Source organism: Ischnura elegans, chromosome 6, assembly GCF_921293095.1.
Source record: "Ischnura elegans chromosome 6, ioIscEleg1.1, whole genome shotgun sequence".
Classification (NCBI taxonomy): Eukaryota; Metazoa; Arthropoda; class Insecta; order Odonata; family Coenagrionidae; genus Ischnura; species Ischnura elegans.
In genome coordinates, this window is record NC_060251.1 from 107,663,377 (window position 1) to 107,685,389 (window position 22,013).

The 22,013-nt window shown below is 36.8% G+C and overlaps 1 protein-coding gene across 4 annotated transcripts in view; it reads right to left on the reverse strand.

Annotated features, from left to right (window-relative positions):
• Nucleotides 1-540: 540 nt before the first annotated feature.
• Nucleotides 541-22,013, reverse strand: part of LOC124161490 — a 173,372-nt gene continuing 151,899 nt past the window's right edge. For 3 of the 4 annotated variants that reach the window (XM_046537817.1, XM_046537815.1, XM_046537818.1), the window contains 6 exons: nt 17,946-18,055; nt 16,132-16,306; nt 14,530-14,756; nt 13,067-13,475; nt 7,291-10,182; nt 541-1,285 (listed from right to left, as the gene is read on the reverse strand). In XM_046537817.1, coding sequence (XP_046393773.1) covers nt 1,092-1,285; nt 7,291-10,182; nt 13,067-13,475; nt 14,530-14,756; nt 16,132-16,306; nt 17,946-18,055 — 4,007 coding nt within the window. In that variant the 3' untranslated portion in view covers nt 541-1,091. The remainder of the gene's footprint in view (nt 1,286-7,290; nt 10,183-13,066; nt 13,476-14,529; nt 14,757-16,131; nt 16,307-17,945; nt 18,056-22,013) is intronic. The other variant, XM_046537816.1, reaches the window with a different exon arrangement.

Sequence of the window (22,013 nt, forward strand, 5' to 3'; positions counted from 1 at the left end):
CTATATTTTTCATATTCCACATCCCCAGAACCTCCGGTAGTTCACCTGCATAGTGTTGGTGCCCTCTCACCATGGCCATCCACCGCCCTAAGAAGGGGTCCAGCACGGGCCTGATTGGTAGATTGATTGATTGGCGCTTCAATATCACCTGGCACTTTGATTCATTGTGCCAATCTCACGTTTAACCTGTCCTTCACTGGCGGGCATAGTACAAGAGTACCTTTGTGAAGGAATGAGTGGTTAGCCATCCAACCTTATCAGGACACAACATTTTTTTAACTTCAATGATCTTGCAGGATTGTTGATTTGGCTTAGCTTCTTCCTTGGTGGAGATTTCAAGGATTGGAAATAATTTTTAATGATACAGGCATGAACAGTTTTTCAATCAACAGCAAGAACATCAGGTGAACAGAAAAGAAAACATTTTCCACCATTCTGTTACACCTTAGTTAGCATGTATATAAAAATGTATTTGAGGTGGTGGACATTACAACAAGTCATATTCTATCCAATATAACCTGAAGAAATGTTGACTTTTAATAACTTTGGTAATGCCTTTTTATTTTATATGAGGTACACATTGTGATGGTGATGTAGATAATGCATACTCAATATTTTGTCTTGCATATTTCATATCATAATTATCCTGTTTTATAATAATATGCATACATATTTACACCTCAGATAGTATAACATAAAATCATCATGTTGTAACACTCAAGCAAAACAGTCAACCACTGCTTAACCATAAATTTATTAACAAGGGCTCAGTCTGCCACAACCATCAGTTTTCACAAAGATAGTCAAGTATGATTGGTGTAAATAATACATTCACTCTTAATATGACAAAAATATAATAAAAATGTTTTAAATGTCATAAGAGTTTCTGTAACAATCTATCAATTGCATACTGATGCATTTAATGGTGAACTATAACAAGTCTTTACATCCCATGGTGCTGTTAGAATTTCTTGATAGATTCTTTGACCATCATATTTATACAGAGTAGCACCAGTTTCTTTCAGGTGAGAAAGATAGTAAAATTTACAAGAGTGAAAATGAAGTCAGATTTCTTCCACTCGGGAGCTATATCAGACTTTGGAGGAGAAGGTGACTGGACGATAATATTCGATGCTGTGACCCCATCCCCTTGGTGCTGTGTTGTAGTTGGCAAAGTTGGAGAGTTGGACTTTTGGTGCTGGTGCTGTGGGGAGCTGAGCTTGTGGTGGAGGGGGCAGCGGTTGCTCTGGTCTCTGTGGCTTAGCTTCCCTTGGAGCAGAATAAACTGGAAAATAAATCAAAGAAGATGAGAATGATTATCTGGCGTGATATATCCTTATACAAAATCCATTGTGTATGAGAGTGTACTTCTTTCTGTAGAAATGTATCTCTTTGATTAGGTTGTTTGCTATGAAGAGGGTCACTCACTCACTGATTAAACCCGAATGTTGGTTTGGATAGGTGAGGGTAGAGTTCATCCCAGACTCAGCCACAGCCAGGGATAGATTCAGCATCAAATTTGGGGGAATGGCATGACCTGGGTCCGGTAAGTATTAAAAACCCCCAAGAGAGAGGTGCATTTTTACAGTAGGGTGTGCTATACTCTAAGATAAATACAACTCAAACTTCTCTCGCGTTTGGGACTTGTAGCCATCTATTTGCAAATACACTCCTTTACAAGTACATAAAAACTATCAAACTAATAAAAGTTAAAACATTTTTGATAAAATTCGGGGGAATGGGAGTCGTGATCCCGATGACCCCCCCTAACCTCAGCCATGTGAATACCGCACTTTCAGGTTAGGGCGGCCAATTCCTTTCTCTGGGCCACCTCACACTTCAAGAATTTTGGTTTGGGGGTGCCCAAAGGCACAACACTACCCTAGTAGGAGAGGGAGAGCTGATAGGAAACTAACATATTTTAAAGATACAGTAAAACCTCTTCACATCGTTGTGGAGTGGGCCAAAATTTGGGCATTTTGGTGTATGGAGGTTCACTATAGAGAAGTTTTAGTGATAGGCACCATTTTTTCATATCCTTTGGAAATGAAAGGTACTACTGTATTCTAAACCATTATATTAATGCCTTTAAACAAACATGAATGCAATGGTGAACATGTATTTATTATTTAATAATAACAGAAAGCGAGCTCTACCGCGTGATTTTTACCATGATTCGAGAGAAAACAATGTGCGCTCTCTTAATTCAACAGGCACTTCAAATTATTAGGATAGTTGGATCCTTTTTTCTAATTTACTGTTAGGTATGCTCTCATATGGAACAAAATTGCCATAACTAAAGGTTATCATGAACATTACAGCATATTAAAGGTGTATAAGAAAAAAATAAGCGTGAAACATTTATCACTGAAAATGTCAATCCATGTACGTAATCACGGCTGCATTAATGGTCTCTGGTTGTCTTGGTACGATTGGCTGAGGTAGTGAGGCTGTCTTGGGGATGTCTCCTTGGTATGATAAGTGGAGGTTTCACGAGATAAAGAGGTTCACTAAAAAGAGGTTTGCCTATAAATTTACATGTAAATCAGACGGGACCGTAGGGGTGGAATGAAGTATGGAGGTTTACTATGTAAAGAGGTTCACTACATAGAGGTATTACTGTATTATTTAAAATCTGTCATAAGTTGCCATCACTGAGACTGAATTGTTGCTGTCACTCAAAAAGGCTTCCATAGAAAGTACAGGAAATATCCATTGCTTCTGGAGTTGATTAAGGAACTTAATGCCCCAAGCTCAACCTAGAATATGTGTACCCAGGGTAGGCTTTCACTCACTCACTGAATCAATGCTAAGGTTGGTTTTGATGGGTGATGGTAGACGTAGAAGTCAGAAGCTTGTGAAGTCCACACATTCAAGGTAGGGGTGGAAATTCCTTTCCCTGGGCAACCAGCCACTTCAAGGGTAGTGGTTATTGTGGATGTCTAAAGACTTCGCCCAGGAATTTAACCCAGGTCTCTTCACTCAGTAAACCAACACTGTTCCCATTGCCTCCATCCCCCACACTGTGGGGCCAAACCCCACTTTAGACAGACAAAAGTCCAAATATTTTACCATTAACCCTAAAATACTCACAAATTTATGTTTTAGAGACTGCTTCAATGAAATCTAATTTAAAGTTATCAATATTTTAGGTTATTCATGATTTTTTATTTCAAATTTGATTATTCTTACAATTTTAACGGCAACTTGATTAGTTATAAAAATAGATTATAAAAAAAATTGTTCAAATAAAAATAAAAAATTTCACGTCAATATTTCTAGTCCTCAGAAAAAAACTGATATAATTTACAAAAGTATTTTAGCGAGAACCATTGCAAAAAACTTTCACGCTTCATAGATAAATTAAGACTTGCCCTGAAGTTATCATGTATGTACCATTTTTAAATGCTCATAGAAATAAAATACTGTTTTAAAGAGATATTTTTAACTGTCAAAAATAAGGTACAATTAAATATGGTGTATTACGCAAAGAGACAGTACTAAATTGGCATTCCAAAATCGAATAAGTACGCTTCAGTTGAGCGGAAATAACCTTTTTGAGCACTTCATACACAACAGAGGTGCAGTCTCAGCAATGGCCTCTCTTTATTAAAAAAATCTCACCCCTTGTCTAGAAAACTTCACCATTTGTACCTAGGAGTACACGAAATACATATAGCCTGCAAATTTGATTTATTTAAAAATAATAATACCTTAATTGACACTTTATATTATAATTTACCCGTTGCCATGCAGCCATAGCTGTCAAATGACTTCCTTTTCAGCTTATATTGTATAGCTATTTTTTTATCATAAAACTCCTTTTGCAACTTGAGGGCAGTTGATTTCTTTAACATTGTATAGCTCATTCTTTAATGAATGATGCATCTGAAAATCATGATACGATTCGGTCGGATTATAGCATAACTTTTCTCTCATTAAATGAAACTGTTCATGGTAAAAAATCAACGACCAACCATTCATGATAATTAATTGCTCCATGGTTATTTTTTCCAAAATATAAATATTAAAAGCATATTTATATTTTCCTTACTCATTTCAGTCGATTGAAAGTTTAAAAAAATGAAATCAAGAGGACCAGTGTACTGTAATCATTGTTTAATATCGACCTTCCATTTAGGCATCTGCGTCTAGCATCCGATTACCCAACCTAATATTTTTTAAAATCCTAGTCAAACTTTCATTTTTGTACTTTTACCCGCTTAAATGGGGTTTGGCCCCACTGTGCCCCACGTCAGAGTTAAGATATTGAATGTATATATGTATTGTGATTTGAAATAGAAGAAATCTAGGTTTTAGTTCTCTTCACTGCCCCGGAAGTGCAGGCTTAAAGTGACACACTTTATTGCTCAATGGTGGACCCCATTGAAGCAGAGGCATAGCCAGGAATTTCATTCTGGGAAGCGGGGGTGAAGGGTGTTCCAAAACAAGGGGAGGAAGTTATGAAAAACAGGGAACAAGGTACTAAGTAGTGGGTTTTAAACTAATTTTAAGACTTTTCATGATCAAAAAAACTTCATTTGTTTAAGAAATATTTTGTAAATTCATGATTTTTCAACATTTTGTTTTCCTTTGTGAAGGAAAGAAATTGGCTTTTTATATTTCAGGGGGGGTCCGGACCCCTCGAACATCCCTGGCTATGTCACTTCATTGAAGATCAGTGTGAATTAAGTACTAATTATACACTTTGATACTTGAAGTTGTTTAAGTAATCAAGAACTAGGCTTTAATATTTTGTAAAATATTTTAAGCTGACATGGGTAATAATATTTAATTTTGTAGTTTAATAATTTGAATGGTCATTTGGTTTTCCATGGTATTTTTCAAATGGATAATATTTCTTTACAATTTGCAATGAAGGGCAATCAAATTGGAGCACTTCACATAAGTGCACTCAAAATTTTCATCTGATGAATTAAACTCCAGAGAAATTAGGTAGTATTTTCTGAGGAAGGTTAGGAATTTAACTCTCATTCATTCGATTAATTTAGCTCTATATTGTATTTATCCTTTAAAAATGTAAGTAGACCTCCAAATGAAATAAAATCATCTCAGCATGCTTACTTAAATAATTCACAATTATTTCACAAATAAAAACAGCAAGTCACTTGCTCTGATGCACTTAATAAAATAAAACACTTAAAAGGAGCGCTCACAAAAAAATATTTGGAGCTTTCAATGCCAATCACTTCTTTATCAACAATTAGGAGATTGATCTTTCAAAGCTCCAAATATTTTTATTGTGTGAGTGTTCTTTTTAAGTATTTCTTTTTAAGTTTTAAGTATTTAAAGTTTTTTTTAATTGCGTCAAACCAATCTAAGGATTGTTGACTAATGAAGATGATGATTTTTTTAGTCTATCAGAGCTAGTGACTTATTATTTTTATTTTCATATGCTACACACATCATTTCCTGCTGAACTGTGTGTATGTAATACCTTAAAAGTATTGAAATCAACACCCAAAAAATGGAATCATTTTGCAAGCCACTATATCTTTAGTTTTGCATGCAACATAACCTCAAGGTCTCATGGGTAATTCAATATGCCAGTGGTGAGTAATACTGTTCATGCATCATAGATTTAAAAACATGCATTCTCCTAGAATAGTGAATGCGTGTATATTTTGAAGACATCCATTGCCTCCAAATGCTAAAGAGAATTTCATATGATATTAAGAGAAAACCATTTCTAATTACCTACCTTAGAAAATCAAGTTCATTTGAGTTCTTATAGTTAAGGGCTGTTAATCAGAGGTAAATTTATCCATAGGCATGGTTGCTGACAGCCAACACAGGCACAATATGAACTATGCACGAGTTACAAATCACATATTTGCCTATATTTGACCACTACAATAATTAAATCGACTGTTGTGAGGGAACTGATTCAGATTGCTTCGGCCTATGTATATTCTCATTGGTTTACCTTGTATCCAACTAACAGTAACTTGATTAGATATATCTTCCCCAGATTTTTTTTCCATCCTAATGTCTGTAAATTTTCTGCAGACTTCAGACCAAGAATCCACTCAATTTGCATGCTACTGGAGACAGGTTCGAAGGAGTATAGCTATGTAGTAGTTATATTACCATCCAGACATTTTCTGCTGAATATTAAATTTTGCTATGTCAGGAAGGATGATCTGGTTGTTAGAACAACAGGAATGGTTGAGGAGCTTGATCTTGTCAAATATTGGGGTTTAAATATGCAAAGTGGCTTTCACCCTTTAAATACTTGAGGATGTGCGGTGTGTTGCCTCCACACAGGGGCAAAAATGTTAAACTAACAACTTCCAAATAATTATGAGCAAAAATTAGAGACTCTATATTATCTTGTATTCAAGTACCTTTTATTAATAAAAAAAACACACGGAAATTATGTGTTTCACCTATATCACTCAGTATGCAATCAAAATACCATGTACGCAGGGATTACAAGGTACCTAATCTGAGGTTTTTTCAGCAGTAATCTATTGAATGTGAGTGGAATTCAAGGTGAGATAATGTGAAAACATCATCAAAGTTTGCTCATTTTAGCTTTTTTTTACTCGATGGTTCTTTTGCAAAAATATTGGCCTAATTGGTGTACCAAACAAATGTCGTACGTACCTTCTTCCATCTTTCATAAATTATTTTTGTTACTGTTTAATTTAATAGACTACATAATTCAGGGGCATATTATGCAAGGGATTCACAACCCCCTCTGGAAATGAACTTCCTAAAATGTACCCGTCTGCATTTTTTTCTGATTTGGCCGTGATATACTGATAAGTGGGTTCACCAATAATTTGAGTTGAATTTTATGAGAAGGGTTCACAAAAACTCAATGGAATGTTAGTGGTCACATCTTAAAAATAGAAGATGATTCCTAATTTCATCATTAGAAGTGAGTACCAGCATGCTTAGGTAATGATTGAGTTGAGAAATAAAAAAAATATAAATATTTTGGCTACTTCAATCAACAGTAATCATTGAGAAAAATTTACTTAATAAAACTGCTTACCATGTTCTGTTTGGAGAGCTGTAATTAGTAAAGAAAGTTTTCTTTGTTGAAAAACAAATTCAATCAGAATGTACATGCAACATTTAAATCCATTCAGAGCAGCAACAGAGAAGTTGATCATGCTGAGCATATTAATTAAAAACCAAAAATGAAAAAAAGCAGAAATAAGACTATTATTGGGTTTTTAAGCCAGGGTAATTGGGTATTGGATATGGTGGACTGGAAAACGCATCAGTTTTGGTGCTTTCCAAAGTTGCAGGCCTTGCCTGTTGAGTCTTTAGGCTGGCTCGGAATTCCTGCTCCTGGAACTTCTTTCTGCTGTTGTGGCTGCCGAATGGGGCTTGGTACTGCTGCTGAAGGAATGGAAGAGGTTGAGGCAGGAGGTGCTTGGTACTGAGTAGTCTGTGATCCATGGCTTTGGATGGTGGAAGACATTGACCCGCGGAGACACTCATTGAGTGCTGCACCAGATGGTTTCATCCACCCAGGCTGCGGAATTGTGTGTGAGACTACAGATGGGGCGGCACCACTCTCAAACTTCTCTCTTATCTCTTCGTAGTGCGTCCTCGATGATGAAACTCTATGCCTTTCTATCTTCTCACTTTGACTTTTCTGCGAGCTAAGAGTGGAGCTTATTTGAAGGTTTGGCTGTTCAGCCTGAAATGTTTCTTTGGTCTGTGATGAGCTTTGGAATATTTCTGAGGAGAAGTGTTTTTGTTCTAATGATTGAGTGCTTTGTGTTACCTCCTGGGTCTGCTCCTGTATGGAACTGTAAGACGTCTGTTGTTCTTTGAGAGAGCTCTCTTGTGTATGGCTTGAGGAAGATATCATTGTGGAGAAGTCAGCTGGTGGCAGTTGCTGAGTAGGTGGCGGTTCAGACTGTTCTTTGGAATCAACAGTATCCCCAACTACCTCAGTTTGCTGGAGTTGTTGGGTACTGGCGACTGTTTCAGAGAATTCTGAAGTTGAAATAGATGCCTCTTGCTTGAGTAATGAAAACAGATCTTTTGTGTCCATAATCTGAGCATCAAATTCTGCAGGGGGCAATGGTGGAGATGGTGATGTTTTCTCATGGCCATCTGCTTGGAGATCCCTGGTATCCATGAATTTCATGTCAAATGAAGGTGGTGATAAAGGTGGAGAAACTTCTTTGTTGAGGTCTTTTGTGTCTATGAACTTCATATCGAATTGTGGAGGAGGTAGTACTGGGCTGTCTTCTTTAGCCTTGCCCTCAGTCGTTGGAGTATCCTTAACCGTTTGGCTTTGTATGCCCTGAGATTGGGCAATATCATAAGTGGATAAGTATTCCACATCAAAGCATGGTGGGCTTAAGCTCGGTGATTTCTGAACAGTTTTTGTATTCTCTACATTGGGCATCTGGCTGAACCCCATTTTTGTGTCCACAAAACTCTTATGCGATTCCATGAACTTTTGGACTGAAGACTGTAGATTCCCCTCAGTTTTTTGCTCTGCCTTGCATTCTACCTTCTTTGAAGACTCCTCTATTGAAGTGAATTGCTTATTTTCCATTGAAGAAGATTCATAGCTCTGTTGGGAACTGGTTTGCATTTGAGAAAATTGCTGAACAGTCTGTTCGCTCTTTATTGCAAGTTCTTTTTGTTCTATTTGAGAGCTAATTACAGTACTCTCAGACACTGCCTTTGTTGTTTCAGCCTGCATCACCATTTGTTGTTTTTTCTCTTCCACTACCTGCATTTCTGTGATAGATGATTCTTTTTTCTCAACCTCAATTTTGGCAACAGATTCTTGCAGTTCTTGCTTTGCCTGTGAAACTGTTTCTTCCTGCATTTCCACTGATTTTGACTGTTGTTGTTGTGGAATTGATGGCTCTTCTGGCAAAACTTTTTCTACTTTGATCTGTTCCTCTCTTTGCACCTGCTGTTGCTTGATTTCCTCATGGACCACTTCGGTTTTCATACCCTCTGCTGAGGGCTGCTGCTCTTTCATTTCAGATTTCTGTACCTCCTGCGTCACACTCGTAACTTCCTGCTCACCCATTGCAGTTTCAGAGATTATCTGCTTGTCTTGTGTCTCTGTGATGTGTTTCTCAATGCTCATTTCTGCCTGTTGACTTGATTGTACCGACATCATAGAAACATCTTCCTGCATAGTCTTTGATTCTGATGTTGACTCAATCTTCTTGACCTCCTCATGCATCATGGACTTCGTTTCTGAAACAGTCTCCTTGGTTTCTTTTTTCTCCATCATCTCATGGAATTCTTTAACTTCTTTAGTTTCCAAAACCTCCATCATCTCCTTTGTCTCCTTCATTTCCTTATGATCTTTCATGATGGTCATTTCTGACTCAACCTTTAGGTTGATTCCTGAAGGTGGCATTGAGATTTCAGACTTAGGTTGCTGTGTCATACCTCCATAATCTGTGAATGAAATTGGAACCTCAGCCTGTGGCTGATCTACAACTATTTTAGGTTGAGTATCTTGGAATGGCCTCGGATCAGTGTACTGCTGTAAGAATGATGGTTGGCCTCCAGTGGGTGTCATCATTTCTGGAGTACCCATGGGTGAAGCAGATGACACATGTTTGTACTTCATCGGGGGCCTGGCACTTTGCTCAAAACTGTCAATTAGCTCTTTGACATGTACTCGCTCATAAGATTCCTCTCCTGATTCATAGCTGGTAAATTGAGCACTTGCTGGCCGATAATCCTGACCATAACTTTGAGCCTGAGGCTGAAAATGAATGGGATGAAAGCCATACGGGGAACTAAGTGCCTCCCTCTGAGCTTTTTCTTCCACATAGCTTCGTATGGTCTCCACAGATCGAGCTCTCAAATCTTTCTCGCTGGCGCTAAGATCGCGGCTGTATGCTTGGACTGTTGCTACGTAAGTTTGTGGCAGACCCTGTTGTGTTGTTGATGATGTGAATTGTTCCTGATGCTGTTGTTCAAACATCTGCTGAGTTTGAGAAGTTGACTGTTGCATGCTGCTATAAGTTTCTGTGGATTGTGATTGGAAAGGAGGGAGGGATGGGAGCTCGTAAGATGGTTGCTGCGCTGAATCCACACACGGTTGTGAAGCAAGATCGAAGGCTTGAGTTGGTTGCGTGCTGTAAGCTGCTGTGTTAGTGGTAGATGGTGGAGCCACAGTTGGTGGGAAGTTAGAAGCAGTCTCCATTCCTGTTTGGAATGTTTTGATTTAAAGTATTTAAGGGATCTATTTTTTTTAAATACAAATTTTCCAAATGTGGAAGAAAAAGGGGTAAAAAATAGCTAGAAAAAATACCCTGGCTTATATAAAATGGATGAAAAGAAATTCAAGTTAATCAGATCAAAAGCAAGTAAGCAACAGAGCTTTTAAAAGGTATGAATAAGCTGTGGCTTACTGTTAGAAAAGTAAGGTGGTATGCAATGATCAAATTTACCACTCTAAAGCGTAATAGTCATTCAAGAAGAATGAATAATGGTGTTGAGCTTGTCTTTAATAGAGAGGCTCAGCAATTAGATTTTGCACTAAAGCTTGTTATAAAAGTTAATTAGCAATCTATAGAAATTATGCACTCTAAGGAATAAATAGTTGTGTGTTTATTTACAATTGAGAGGAGATTTGATAGCTTTAAATTTGTGAATTATTACTAAGATATTTACCACTGATGGATGCATATGTCTAAACACTCTGGGAATCTCAGGGCCATTTTTATCTTTAACCCTCTTAGTGCCACTGGCCTATGTTTTAGCTTTTGCTTCTTAGACGAAAAGTGCTTTGAGCCAAATTATCAGCTATTAAGATAGGTTTTTGTTCAAATTAAAAAGAATGCAGCCACTCAACTATAGAATTAAAATTCAAGATAAGTGATATTGTAAATAATGAATATGAAAGGAATATAATTAAAAAACAACACATTTTTATACCAAAAAGTGGCATTACAGAATTTGTTTTCAAAGGTATTAAATTTTACTTGAATGTCCTTGACATTTATTGCTAGTACCACTTTCAGTTAGTGCCACGGCACTTAGAGGGTTAATTTATGTACCATTTATTTGATAAAAGTTTAGTAATAATCTCAAAATTTATATTTATTCCTTGACCATTACCCTATAATGGTATCATCCATTCAAATGATATATCTATTAACTAGGTACTTGTAATTTCCATTATCTTACCTTTAAATTTCATCAATAATATTTTTTTACTTTTTACTTGCCAATAAAACACCGAAACCAATGTCACGGTGTGACTCTTTTACGATTTTGGAATTTGTGGATAAGTATTTATTAGCTTCCTTATTACCAAGGAACTTGTCTGACTATGTCTGCAGTATAAATGAATAATGGAGTTTTTTTGCCTGACTTTCATGCTTGGATTTGAAACATCAGTTCATATTGCTAAAGCTTACTTGATACAATTATAGTATATCTTAAAATGTTTTCATCCTTCAATGTCAGAATATGCTTTTGCATTGCTTTGCCTACTTCCATATAAATTTGACCGTAAGACGGCAGTGATTTATGGTAGTCATTTATCACCTGAAATTAGGTGTTCAACCACATCCCAAAGTTTATCTCATAGTTTTGATTTAACATGAAGTAATACATTACATTTGAATCATAGAAGAGACTTAATATGTATGTGTTTGTAGTTGTATTTTTTACATGTGTCGGTCAGATTGTAAACTTTGAATTCTGATTTATGTAAAAGGTGGGACCATTTTCTTTAAATTTCTTTGTGGCTTAGAAATAGTGTGTGTCAAGTTTAAAATTTAAATTATTTGGATATTTTATTTATTTTAGAGGGGTAATAAGCTTTCAGGAAAGCAAAGCGCTTGTTGATACAAATGCCTCCATGGTTTTTTTTATAGTTGAAGGTTCCATTCTTTGGCCTATTTCACCACATCATCATTTTTTTGGGCAGAATTTTTTCTCTATGTTCCAGTAAGCATCTTTGCCTCTTAGGACCTAACTTCAAGATGCATGCTGGAATGTAGACAAAACTCTCTTTTGCTCTGTGGGTGGGCTCTGCCCCCTGTTTTTACAATTCTTGTTGAACCCTACGATGCAACACTGTACCTCCCTATGTTGTTGAGATAATAATTCACGAAAGAGTGAAATTATATGATTTGGCCAAAATTAAAAGTGCTCCGATCAGTGTGAAAATCGGTTTCTCATCATATCACGTGGTCCAGATAAAAAAATGACATTTTTGCAAAATCAAATTTTGAACCGCAATCGCCCCCGTAAAGTAGAGGCATAGAGGAAGTTGACAGCAATGTAATTAATTGAAAATTTAGTGTTTCGACAATTTTTCGTAGGGCTTCAGACGATTTTAGAGGAGATTGATTCCAGGACTTTTTGTCATCATATCTTGTCTTATTAACCCCAAAAATTTGTATGAATCAGTCAGTCAGTGGTCGGAAGTTGGTTTTATAGTACATATATAGATCACTGTCTCAAAAAGGTAGGTATTGGATGGACTGGTGTATCTCAAATTCATGGATTTGATTGTGCATACATGAGAGATGCTGCAACCTTATGTCCCCTATCTATTTTTGTGCTTGGATGCAACCATATCTTAACACATTCAGCATGGAGCACGTCAATTGACGTGGTCCCATCCAAGCCGAAATACTGAGCACGTCAATTGATGTGTTCTACCGGTCGGATGGGGGCCTTTCTTCGCCTCCTTATGTGACTAATATCCAATTCCGAGTCTTCTGATCGTGTGCATGTCCTTCAGCGAGCTTCTCTCTTTCGACCCGTGTGCACCGTTTGTAAATAGTAGTATTTAAACAAAAGATATGGCACGAAAATCTCTCTCAATTTTTCTCTCTTATTTTATCGGCCAATTCTGATGACGTTCATGAAAATTGGGTCCGCATTGAATGTGTCAAAGTCCCTGGAAAGAATGGATTTGAACTAAAACTTTGATTCCATGCTGTATCTCTGCTCAAAACTAATGATGGAGAGACAGATTTAAAAGAATGGAGCCTTCAAACAAGCATGTGGGTGTGATCCTGTGAGCTAACCACTCATTTCATGCGTGCCCGATGAAGGTTTTTGCGCTTACTTGGCTCCATAGGGGTCCATCCTCGGGGAGCCTTGGGCCTGTAGAGGTCGTCCCTTCCTGAGCCGAATGGTGCTGTGGCTGGCTGCTGCTGTGCGGGCTGAGGTTTGACCTGCTGTTTCTGGGGCATTGGGATGTATGCTGGTGCGGGGATGAACGAGGGTGGGGGTGGTGCAAATGACGGTGGGGGCGCCTGTGCCGCTGGAGGGAAGGATGGTGTGTACGGAGGCAGGGGGGAGACAGCTCGGGCTGCCTTCACGACCGTCTCCGCGACCTCAGCAGCCGTTGTCGAGCTGAAGCCTCCGAAAGCTGGTGGGGTGACTTCCTGAAAGGCTGTATCCACAGACCCAGTCTCCAGGGCGGCCTCCCACGGTGACTTCACCAGCCTCAGCTTTGGCTGTGTGAATCGCTCCTATTTGAGGCAATTGAATTGATCAGGGGAGGATTTCCAAGAAGTTTTCCACCAATATAAAAGCGATTTTCAAAGTGCCAATGATCAAATGAATTTGATTTTGATTGATTTGATCATGAAAGACAATGATCTTATATGGCAGTTACCTGCTACCACCAATGTCATCTAGTGGTCATCGCTGCTCCATTAATGAATTTGGTACTGTGAAATTGGAACTCGGTACTTGGAAATGTGAAGCTGATTTTTTTAAAACTCTGGAATGCCCACTTGATATCTCCTCTATTTGAAGAAATTCGTATGAGTTCGCTGTCTATCGTCATCAAGTGAACATGAAATCAGGTTAACTTGACTGTGGAGACTTTTGAACACAGCTTAAGTTTGGCAATCCCTTCTTCTTCAATGCAAATTACAATGTTAAGGTTTAATGGCATTTAGGGTTTTACTACGACACATTTTTTTTGTTCTGCCTCTTATTTTTCTCCTCTCTTGGATTATTATGACTTGATAGTTTTTATTACTAGCCATTCATTCATACTTGATATTAGCAATTCATAAAATTGTGTCATCATATATGCACATTCATTAATGTAAAATTATTGTTCACTATTTGACCTATTCTACCCAGACTACATACTTTACTCCAGACTACTACTCTGCTGTTGGTACCAGTATCTTCAGTACCAACACTATTTCCACCAATCATTATGTTTATTCTTCCAATGCCCTTTTAGAGAGCAGTATAATCAGCCCAAGTTTACCATTATCTTCCTTAGGATCCATTGACACATTTTTTAAAAACCTTATAAACCGCATCAAGTTTATTTCTTTTGATCTTATAATGCTTCGATTTCAAGTTTTAGGATTCTGACATTACTTTGGGACAAAACTTTGTAAAAAAAAAAATGATAAAAGCACTTTGTCATGTCCCTTTAAACTTTATGCTTCAGATTTCATTTTGTTAGTGAAACTCAACTCATGTTTCATTTTATTACCATTCAATTTTTTCCATAAAATCATTTTCAGAGAGACAGGAGTTATTTTCATGTTTACTCACTTGTATCTCGTTCATTTTCTGGATATGCTCCACTCGTTTGTGGTCCAGATAGGAGGGTGGGGGTAGTGGTGCGGAGGGCTTAGGAGTCTGTTGCTTGACTGTCATCATGGATGACATTGAACTGCTCTGTGACTCCATTGCAATGCTCTGGGATGAAGTTTTAACAGTAGTTTCATCTACCACCCAATTTTCGGATCGTTTTCGACGCTTGGCAAAGAGTTCGGCACCTGAAATCAAGAGAATTTTTTTTATTATTTTAGCTAACAAAAGGGACTCTAGCTGTTGGAAACCCAGGGTATCATCAATTGGTTCATGCTAAGTTTTAAACGTCAGATAATGCCCTAAGAAAACACGTTTCCCTTGTATTTTGGGGAACATTTCCTCCTTATCCCCTCCTCTGTGGATCTGCTATTATATATCTGGAAGCAGAGGTGTAGCCAGGAATTTCATTCGGGGGGGATTCAAAATCAGGGGGAAAATTTTTGAAAAACAGGGTACAAAGTAGAGGGTTTTAAACTAGTTTTAATACTTTTAATAATCTAAAAAACTTCATTTGTCAAAGTAATCTTTTGTAAATTCATTATTTTTCAATATTTTGTTTTCTTTTATGAAGGAAAGTAATTGTAGTTTTTATATTTCAGGGGGATCAGGACATGGGTGTACCCAGCAAGGGATGGAAAGGGGGAACTGCCCCCATCTAGAAGCAAAAAAAAATTTTAGTTCAAAATAAATGATATGAACAAATTTTCCATTTGAAGAAAAATGACATTAGTATAAGAGGTGGAACTAAAATAAAAATTATTACTTTTTTCAAGCAAATAATTATAAAAACTAATAAATTGCTTTCATAATTTCCTTAAAATTTTGGTTTCATTAACCTTTTCTGTGCAAAAAAGTTACAACTTGAACGACCACAACTATTTTTGGTGCCCCCCCACCCCTAGTTTTGATTCTCGGTATGCCCATTGGTCAGGACCCCCCAGACCTTCCCCCTTGCTATGCCACTGTCTGGATGGTAGTATTCTTAAGCCTTTTTAGAGGGTTGTATCCAATCCAGGACAATAATAGTTTATGACTTTATTCTTTACGTGATAGGTTATGAAACATTATGTCATCCTTAATTTTTTTCAGTATTCCTGGCGTTTGTGCAAGAGTGTACCAAAGAAATACGGGTGATTTTTAAAAACAATTTACCTCACCAAAACTTGGAGTGTGACAGTCTCTGTGGGAAGCTCTTTTGGGGAAGGAAACTTGAGCAAGCAAATAGTTATGCATGTACCTTTGGCTGAGGCTGCAGTCAGAACAAAAAAATTTTCAGTACTTGGGGGAATTACTTTGGATCATGGACAAAATGTAATGGCATCAACTTTCTTTCTCATCATTTACTGCAGGAAGTACCAACATTTTTTTCCTTACGGAAAAAATTATATTTCTCATTACTCCACATTCTATGGGACTAAATTGGAGTTGAGAGATAAATCAAAAGCGAGTTGAAAATAAAGGTGGTAAATTAACATAAAGGATTCTATCCTCTCTCAAAATAGAAATAAAATTCTTACCACTAGCAATTGCATTTGAAAACATCTTTCTCCAATATCTCACCTCTTCCCCTGGGAGAATTAAGATCCTTCACCAAGTCGAAGACTACTTCTGGGCTCATCGGGGCTGTGTCCACAGGTATTCCTTGCCTCCTCAGGCTAGCCAAGTCTTGGACTTGGCCGCGAGGATTCATTACAAGGCGAAGGCTTGAGTTACTCTTTTCCTTGAAATGCACCTCCTAAGATTATTGAAGGAAAAGAATAAATGATGTCAGAGAGGAGAAACCAGACTGTGCCCTCATTTTATATTTCTGAGATATACACTTTAAAGATAATAATAATAAAAAATATATTGTCGAAATAGATACAGTTCGTTATACTGACGTAAAGGCTAGTCAGTAGATGACTTTAAGGCTGTAGTCGGTAGAGATATAATGCCAGTGGTTGAAACTTTCACTGTCCGCATTTAACAATTTGAATAAAGTTTTTGCGAGTACCCGCAATTATATATTTAAAGTAAAATAAATAATTTCTTTGTCCTTTTGTTTTTTCGAGATTAAAATTATTTAAACTTCAAAAATTAATCAATCACGTGAGAAAAACGTCATTTCAACAATATATATTTGGACATTGACAAAAAAACAGTCCTTTTTCTTTATGACCAAATTCACGCACGCTTGAATTTTGCGCAGTTGATTCAAACCAGTTATCGCACATTGAGTTTCATTTGTTACTCCATAACGCATTTGAATATCATCGTGGCGGTTTGCTGTGGGTAGTATATACATATGTTTCGAAAACATTTATAATATTCAGTATTCTAGGCGTTCTCATTTCTTTTTTATTCATTTATACGTTATGCTTACATTTTTAGGATGACTGGGGATTATTTGACGCCCTTTTACGTTTCTTTTCGATTGAACATGCTCTGAACGTGCATCGTAGTGAGGGTAGGTATCAAAGGTAATTACATAACTTCCATGCAATGATTATTCACGATTTTGACCATTTTTTACCCTGAAAAACTTAAAGGAGCGTGTTCAAGAATCTTCTCTTGTAGAGGCGTGTTATACCGTAGAAGCGTGGCGAGGTCCACTGTAGTCTAAGCTTACTACGTAATTGTGTAGTAAGCTTATTATTCATCATGATATTCATCATCATATTGCAGTATACTGATTCATATATCGGACTTGTGACAATGTGGCTGGTTAACACATGTTCTTCTCCCTGTTGATGATTGCATAAGGCAACAGAAAAACTGGTTTTGGAGATTTTTTTTCAATCAACTTTAATTGACATTTGGATTTTCTGTTGCCGGACTTATTCCAAATTCATGGGGTAGAGATATGCCCTTCAGCTACCAAAGTGACTCAGGGAGTTGCTAATTGAGAGGAATGTCAGCATATGCTGGGAGACTGTGCTTCTAGGGTCTGCTGCAATTTTTAAATTTAACATTAAAAAAGTGTAAATTACTAAACAGCATGGAAATGAATTCATGAAAAAATGAATGAAATGTTTAAAACATCTTATAAATTCCCTAAAAATTTAGAAGAGGCCCAACAGTCACTTCATCTGACCACTGTGGCCATTGCCTTCCCCTTGCAGTTCAAAATTTGGGAGGCTTAAAGAGGCAACTTGTTTCAATTATCTGGAGACTGACTGTGTGTGGTCATGTGCTTGTTGTTCTAATTGTGAGAATAAAGTAAATTGAACTGTTCTACATTGTGGCACATTTTATCTTATGAAGTTCAGAAGTAGATTACTCTGCTATCATGATTAGGTAGGATTTAAAATTAAAATGGAAACTCAAATGTGCATTTTACCTGTATTTTACTGCAAAGAAAGGAATGACCAGAATTTGATTAAATAATCTCTTACCTGCGGTCCTACTTGTGGGATCTTGAATGAGAGTAGTTTGTCGTCTGCAGGAGTTTCTGGACCAACCCCATTCGTAGCATGACCTCCTCCACCACCAACCCCCTCTGCTCCTGAGACAAAGCATAAAGCATTAATGGTAAATTTATTGATCAGTAATCAGTATTTAAGAATATTTTACCCATTGACGTAGGTTTTCAGGGAACATTTTGGCTGTCATCACAGCCAAGCCATCCACATATGTTAACCAGTTTGCTACCATGGTAATTTCTATTTTCACTCTCAGAAAACTCTCTCTTGATTTTTAAAATTTTCAGTCTTTCAAAAATATATTTTGCAAAGTAATTTCTTGACTTGGCATGCTGGGAGGTTAGTTTGGTCTTCAAAACATATTGCTGTTTAAATGTGAACAAATTTTAATTTTAAAACAGTAGTATATTTTTTACTTTTATATCAAACGTTTTTACGTGGGATTACATCTGGAGCAAATGTACATGCTTTTTAGGATATCCCATTGAATGATACCCATAAAACTAGGCTTAAACCACTTTTCACGCATAAAAACATGTCTTTCATGGGAGGAGTGGGTGAAACATTTAGTTTCTGATTCTAGGAAATTATGTCTTTTTAAAATCAAAATATAATGACTGAATCCTTATGAAACCACCAACTTGCTGATTTTCAATGATTTTTTCATCATGAGGTGACCCCTACATGCTGACTCGTACTTATCTACAACTTTTTTGAACAGATAAAATTATAATCACAGCTGGAGAGAGAATTTTGGTGCCAAACAAATTCCTTCCTCTGATATCAGTTTTGCTAAGACGATTTACTATGAGCCTAGCATTAAACATTAAATGCAATACAGTGCTGAATTTCTGTTGTTGCAGCAAGACCTGTGAATGACGTACCACAAGAGATGGCTACATGGTACATTCCCCATTTGCTATGTGTATCAGGTAGAAATATTGCTTCTGTGGAAGGAGGTTGAGAATAGGCTGAAAACATTGCATGTAAGCATCGAGGTACCTACTCTGAGAAGGTTAGATGTAAAGGAAATCAAGGGCATGAAGTGCCAATCATCAGCTGTGACAAGAACTTGGATGATAATGTTTGTGGTCAGCCATATTTCAAATGTTATATTCACCAATGGGTTGTTCAATCATTTCTTTTTTCCATTGATCCTTCTTGGCTGCGAGTGGATTCTGATACCTTGCCCTCGGCAATCTATGACCCTTGGTGGTCAAGGAGAGGATTATACTGGATGAGATCGAGGCGAGGCATTAGGTATTGATGAACTGCACACTGGTGTGTTATGACAAAGTGTAAGGCTGTGATAAAGGTATAACTATTTCATAATTGGGGAAGTTACCAAAAACTTAAAATTAATTCATGAAATAATTTGGTGGTAGAGGTTATAAGTTACTTCTAGGAGAAAGTAGCTGATGGTAGTTAAAGTTAAAAAATAATGCATTTTACATTAATATGAAATTACTTTTATACAGGTTTTCTTAATTAAGGTGTATCTACTCCTTTATATTGCATTTTAATCATTGTCCAATATTATCCATGGCTTTATAGGAAGATGAATAAGCTAAGAAATAATTTTCAGTGAAGTTTGCAAAACACTGAATTTAATTTTTTCTATTTTTTTACTTGTTCTGTGTAAAAGCCAGTAACTTTATTGTTAGTGAATGGGTTAATGTGTAAATGTCCTCTAATAATAATATTTGTCAGTCGCATTTTTCCTTTTTAATTTAAGTCCGAAAAAAATTAGATATATTGTGTAAATGAGCCTATTTGGCTGTAACAGAGACTTGGCATAGGTAGGGATGATTCTAGAAACTCATGAAAGGGGAGAAGTGGGGATGTTTAGAGTCGAGGGAAACTTTATGGGGAATAGGGAGGGTCCAGTGAAATATAGTGCAGTGCAGCTTGGAAAATTACAGATTGTACCCTATTTAAATGTACTTTATTGTTAAAAAGTACTTGTACAGTATTTTTATTCATTAAATATGCATTGTTAAAATTAACATGCCCTCACTTAGTGCTTCAAACCTTTAGGATGGTTTGGCATGCAACCTGGTGTTAAGGGATCTTGTCTTGTAACAGTAGGGTCACAGGTTCAAATACCGTAATAAATTCTCATAGTTCATAAATTCTCATAGTTCCATGGCTTTAAATATTTTGAGAGGATCCATCCCCCCTTTTTGTCACGAGGTATCGTATACTCTCCAGGTATCTCCAGAAACACTCCCTCCTCCCGAAAATGAGGACCATAACCGTCCCATACCCGTGAAAAATAGCTGATACATGATTACTTCTGTTTAATAACTTGGAATGTTTGTCTGTTTTCCTTGTTATAAATAGACATATTTCACCCTATCCAATGCACATTATTGGCCTAATCTTTGGAAAATTACCATCTTCTGTACTATTTGTGTAAAAAGACCGGCCGCTATGAGTTCTAGTCATCAAAAATTCTTATGGTTTATTGCAGAGGCTATTACTTTTCTTTTTAAACGTGCTTAATTCTATTGTAAAAACAGGGAATTTAGTAATTTGAGTTATGGTAGAGATATTACTGGTAGAAACGTCAGAATTTAAAATGCGGGCGAGGGTTATCCCAAAAGGCGAGATTCTTCATTGAATGATTACTCTTGTAGGTCAGGTATGGAACATAGTAATTGGGAAATGATAAATTTATACATTTCGACACATCTTCTATTTCCATCCATATCTATCTATGTATCGTATTTCAAACATTACTGTCCTCTACTGTAGCTCTGAGGCAGCTTTTTATCATAAGAATAAGTGCATTTTTTTTAATTATGAAAATTTGTGACATCTTTATAAATAATTGAGAGGGTGAGAAGGCATGGGGTACAAGTGATTTTTGTTTCTTAACAGAGTTAGGTTCAGAAATTAGGTAAAGAAAACAGAACAAGATCAGCTAAGTATTTAGTGGTGCATTTGATTTTCCACTCGATGTCAGCACAGAACAGATACTCATTACTATCCCTTGGCCCCCATGTTTTGTGCATGTATTTCTTCTATCAATTTCTATGAATTTTCTATAACTATGTTTAAAAAATAAATCACTTGTACCCCATGGCTTCTCAGCCTCTCGTATGTCTTCCTTTGCACTTCTACTTAGTGGTTTGTTTGATTTGCATTAGCTTTTAAATTTTCTTTGTAAGTACACGTATATTCAACAGAAAATGAAAAAATGTATAAAATGTTATTTCAATACCTTTTACCGTATTACGATGGCTAGTGTATTGTTTGGAGGTGAGTTTTAACGTTTGCATGTTCCGTTATCTAGATTGGAATGAAATATTACGCTCTTTCATTCGTCATGGTTGCAATTATAATTGTAGAGAAAATGAACCGACAAAATAATCCTGAAAGTTGTTCAAAATGATGCTCGTTCAATTGCAAAAGAACTTGCTGTGTATGTTCAATGAACGAGTGATGAAACGAGCAATAAAACGCGCCATCGGAAATCTTCTCTTCCACGCATATATCTTAATTGTAATGGTTTTTTAAAGCCTCGATAAACCTAGTAAATGGGATGATATGCCAAACGTACATGCCACCGGTAAAAATTCGATTGCAGCGGCTCAGCGGCCATCCTGGCGTATTTTATTTTTGCGAATTATTAATTTCTATCGGTGTGCGCTGGTGACCGTTAGAAATTGACCGCTGATTTTCTGCACGGCGCGAATCGGCCAAAAACGATTGAAAAGATTGAATTCCAAGTATTATGATGTTTAAAATTAAGATGAAATAATGAACATGCATCCTAGCACCGAGAAATTCCGGGAGACCTAGTACAAACCATTATCAGGTGTACTGCTGCGTGGAATGAACTTTTCAGATGCTCAACGTTTGGTTCCTCCTGCTGTGAACGTCGTGAGGGGTCTGAATTCTTCTTCTCTTTTGTGAACAAAACGTTGAGCATTCGAAGTTTATTCCAATCTGCAGTACACGCGAAAATGGTTACTACTTGTGATCTAATGCCTACGAAAGTCTGAAAAAAATAATCTGGGAGATTCACAGTCTTAT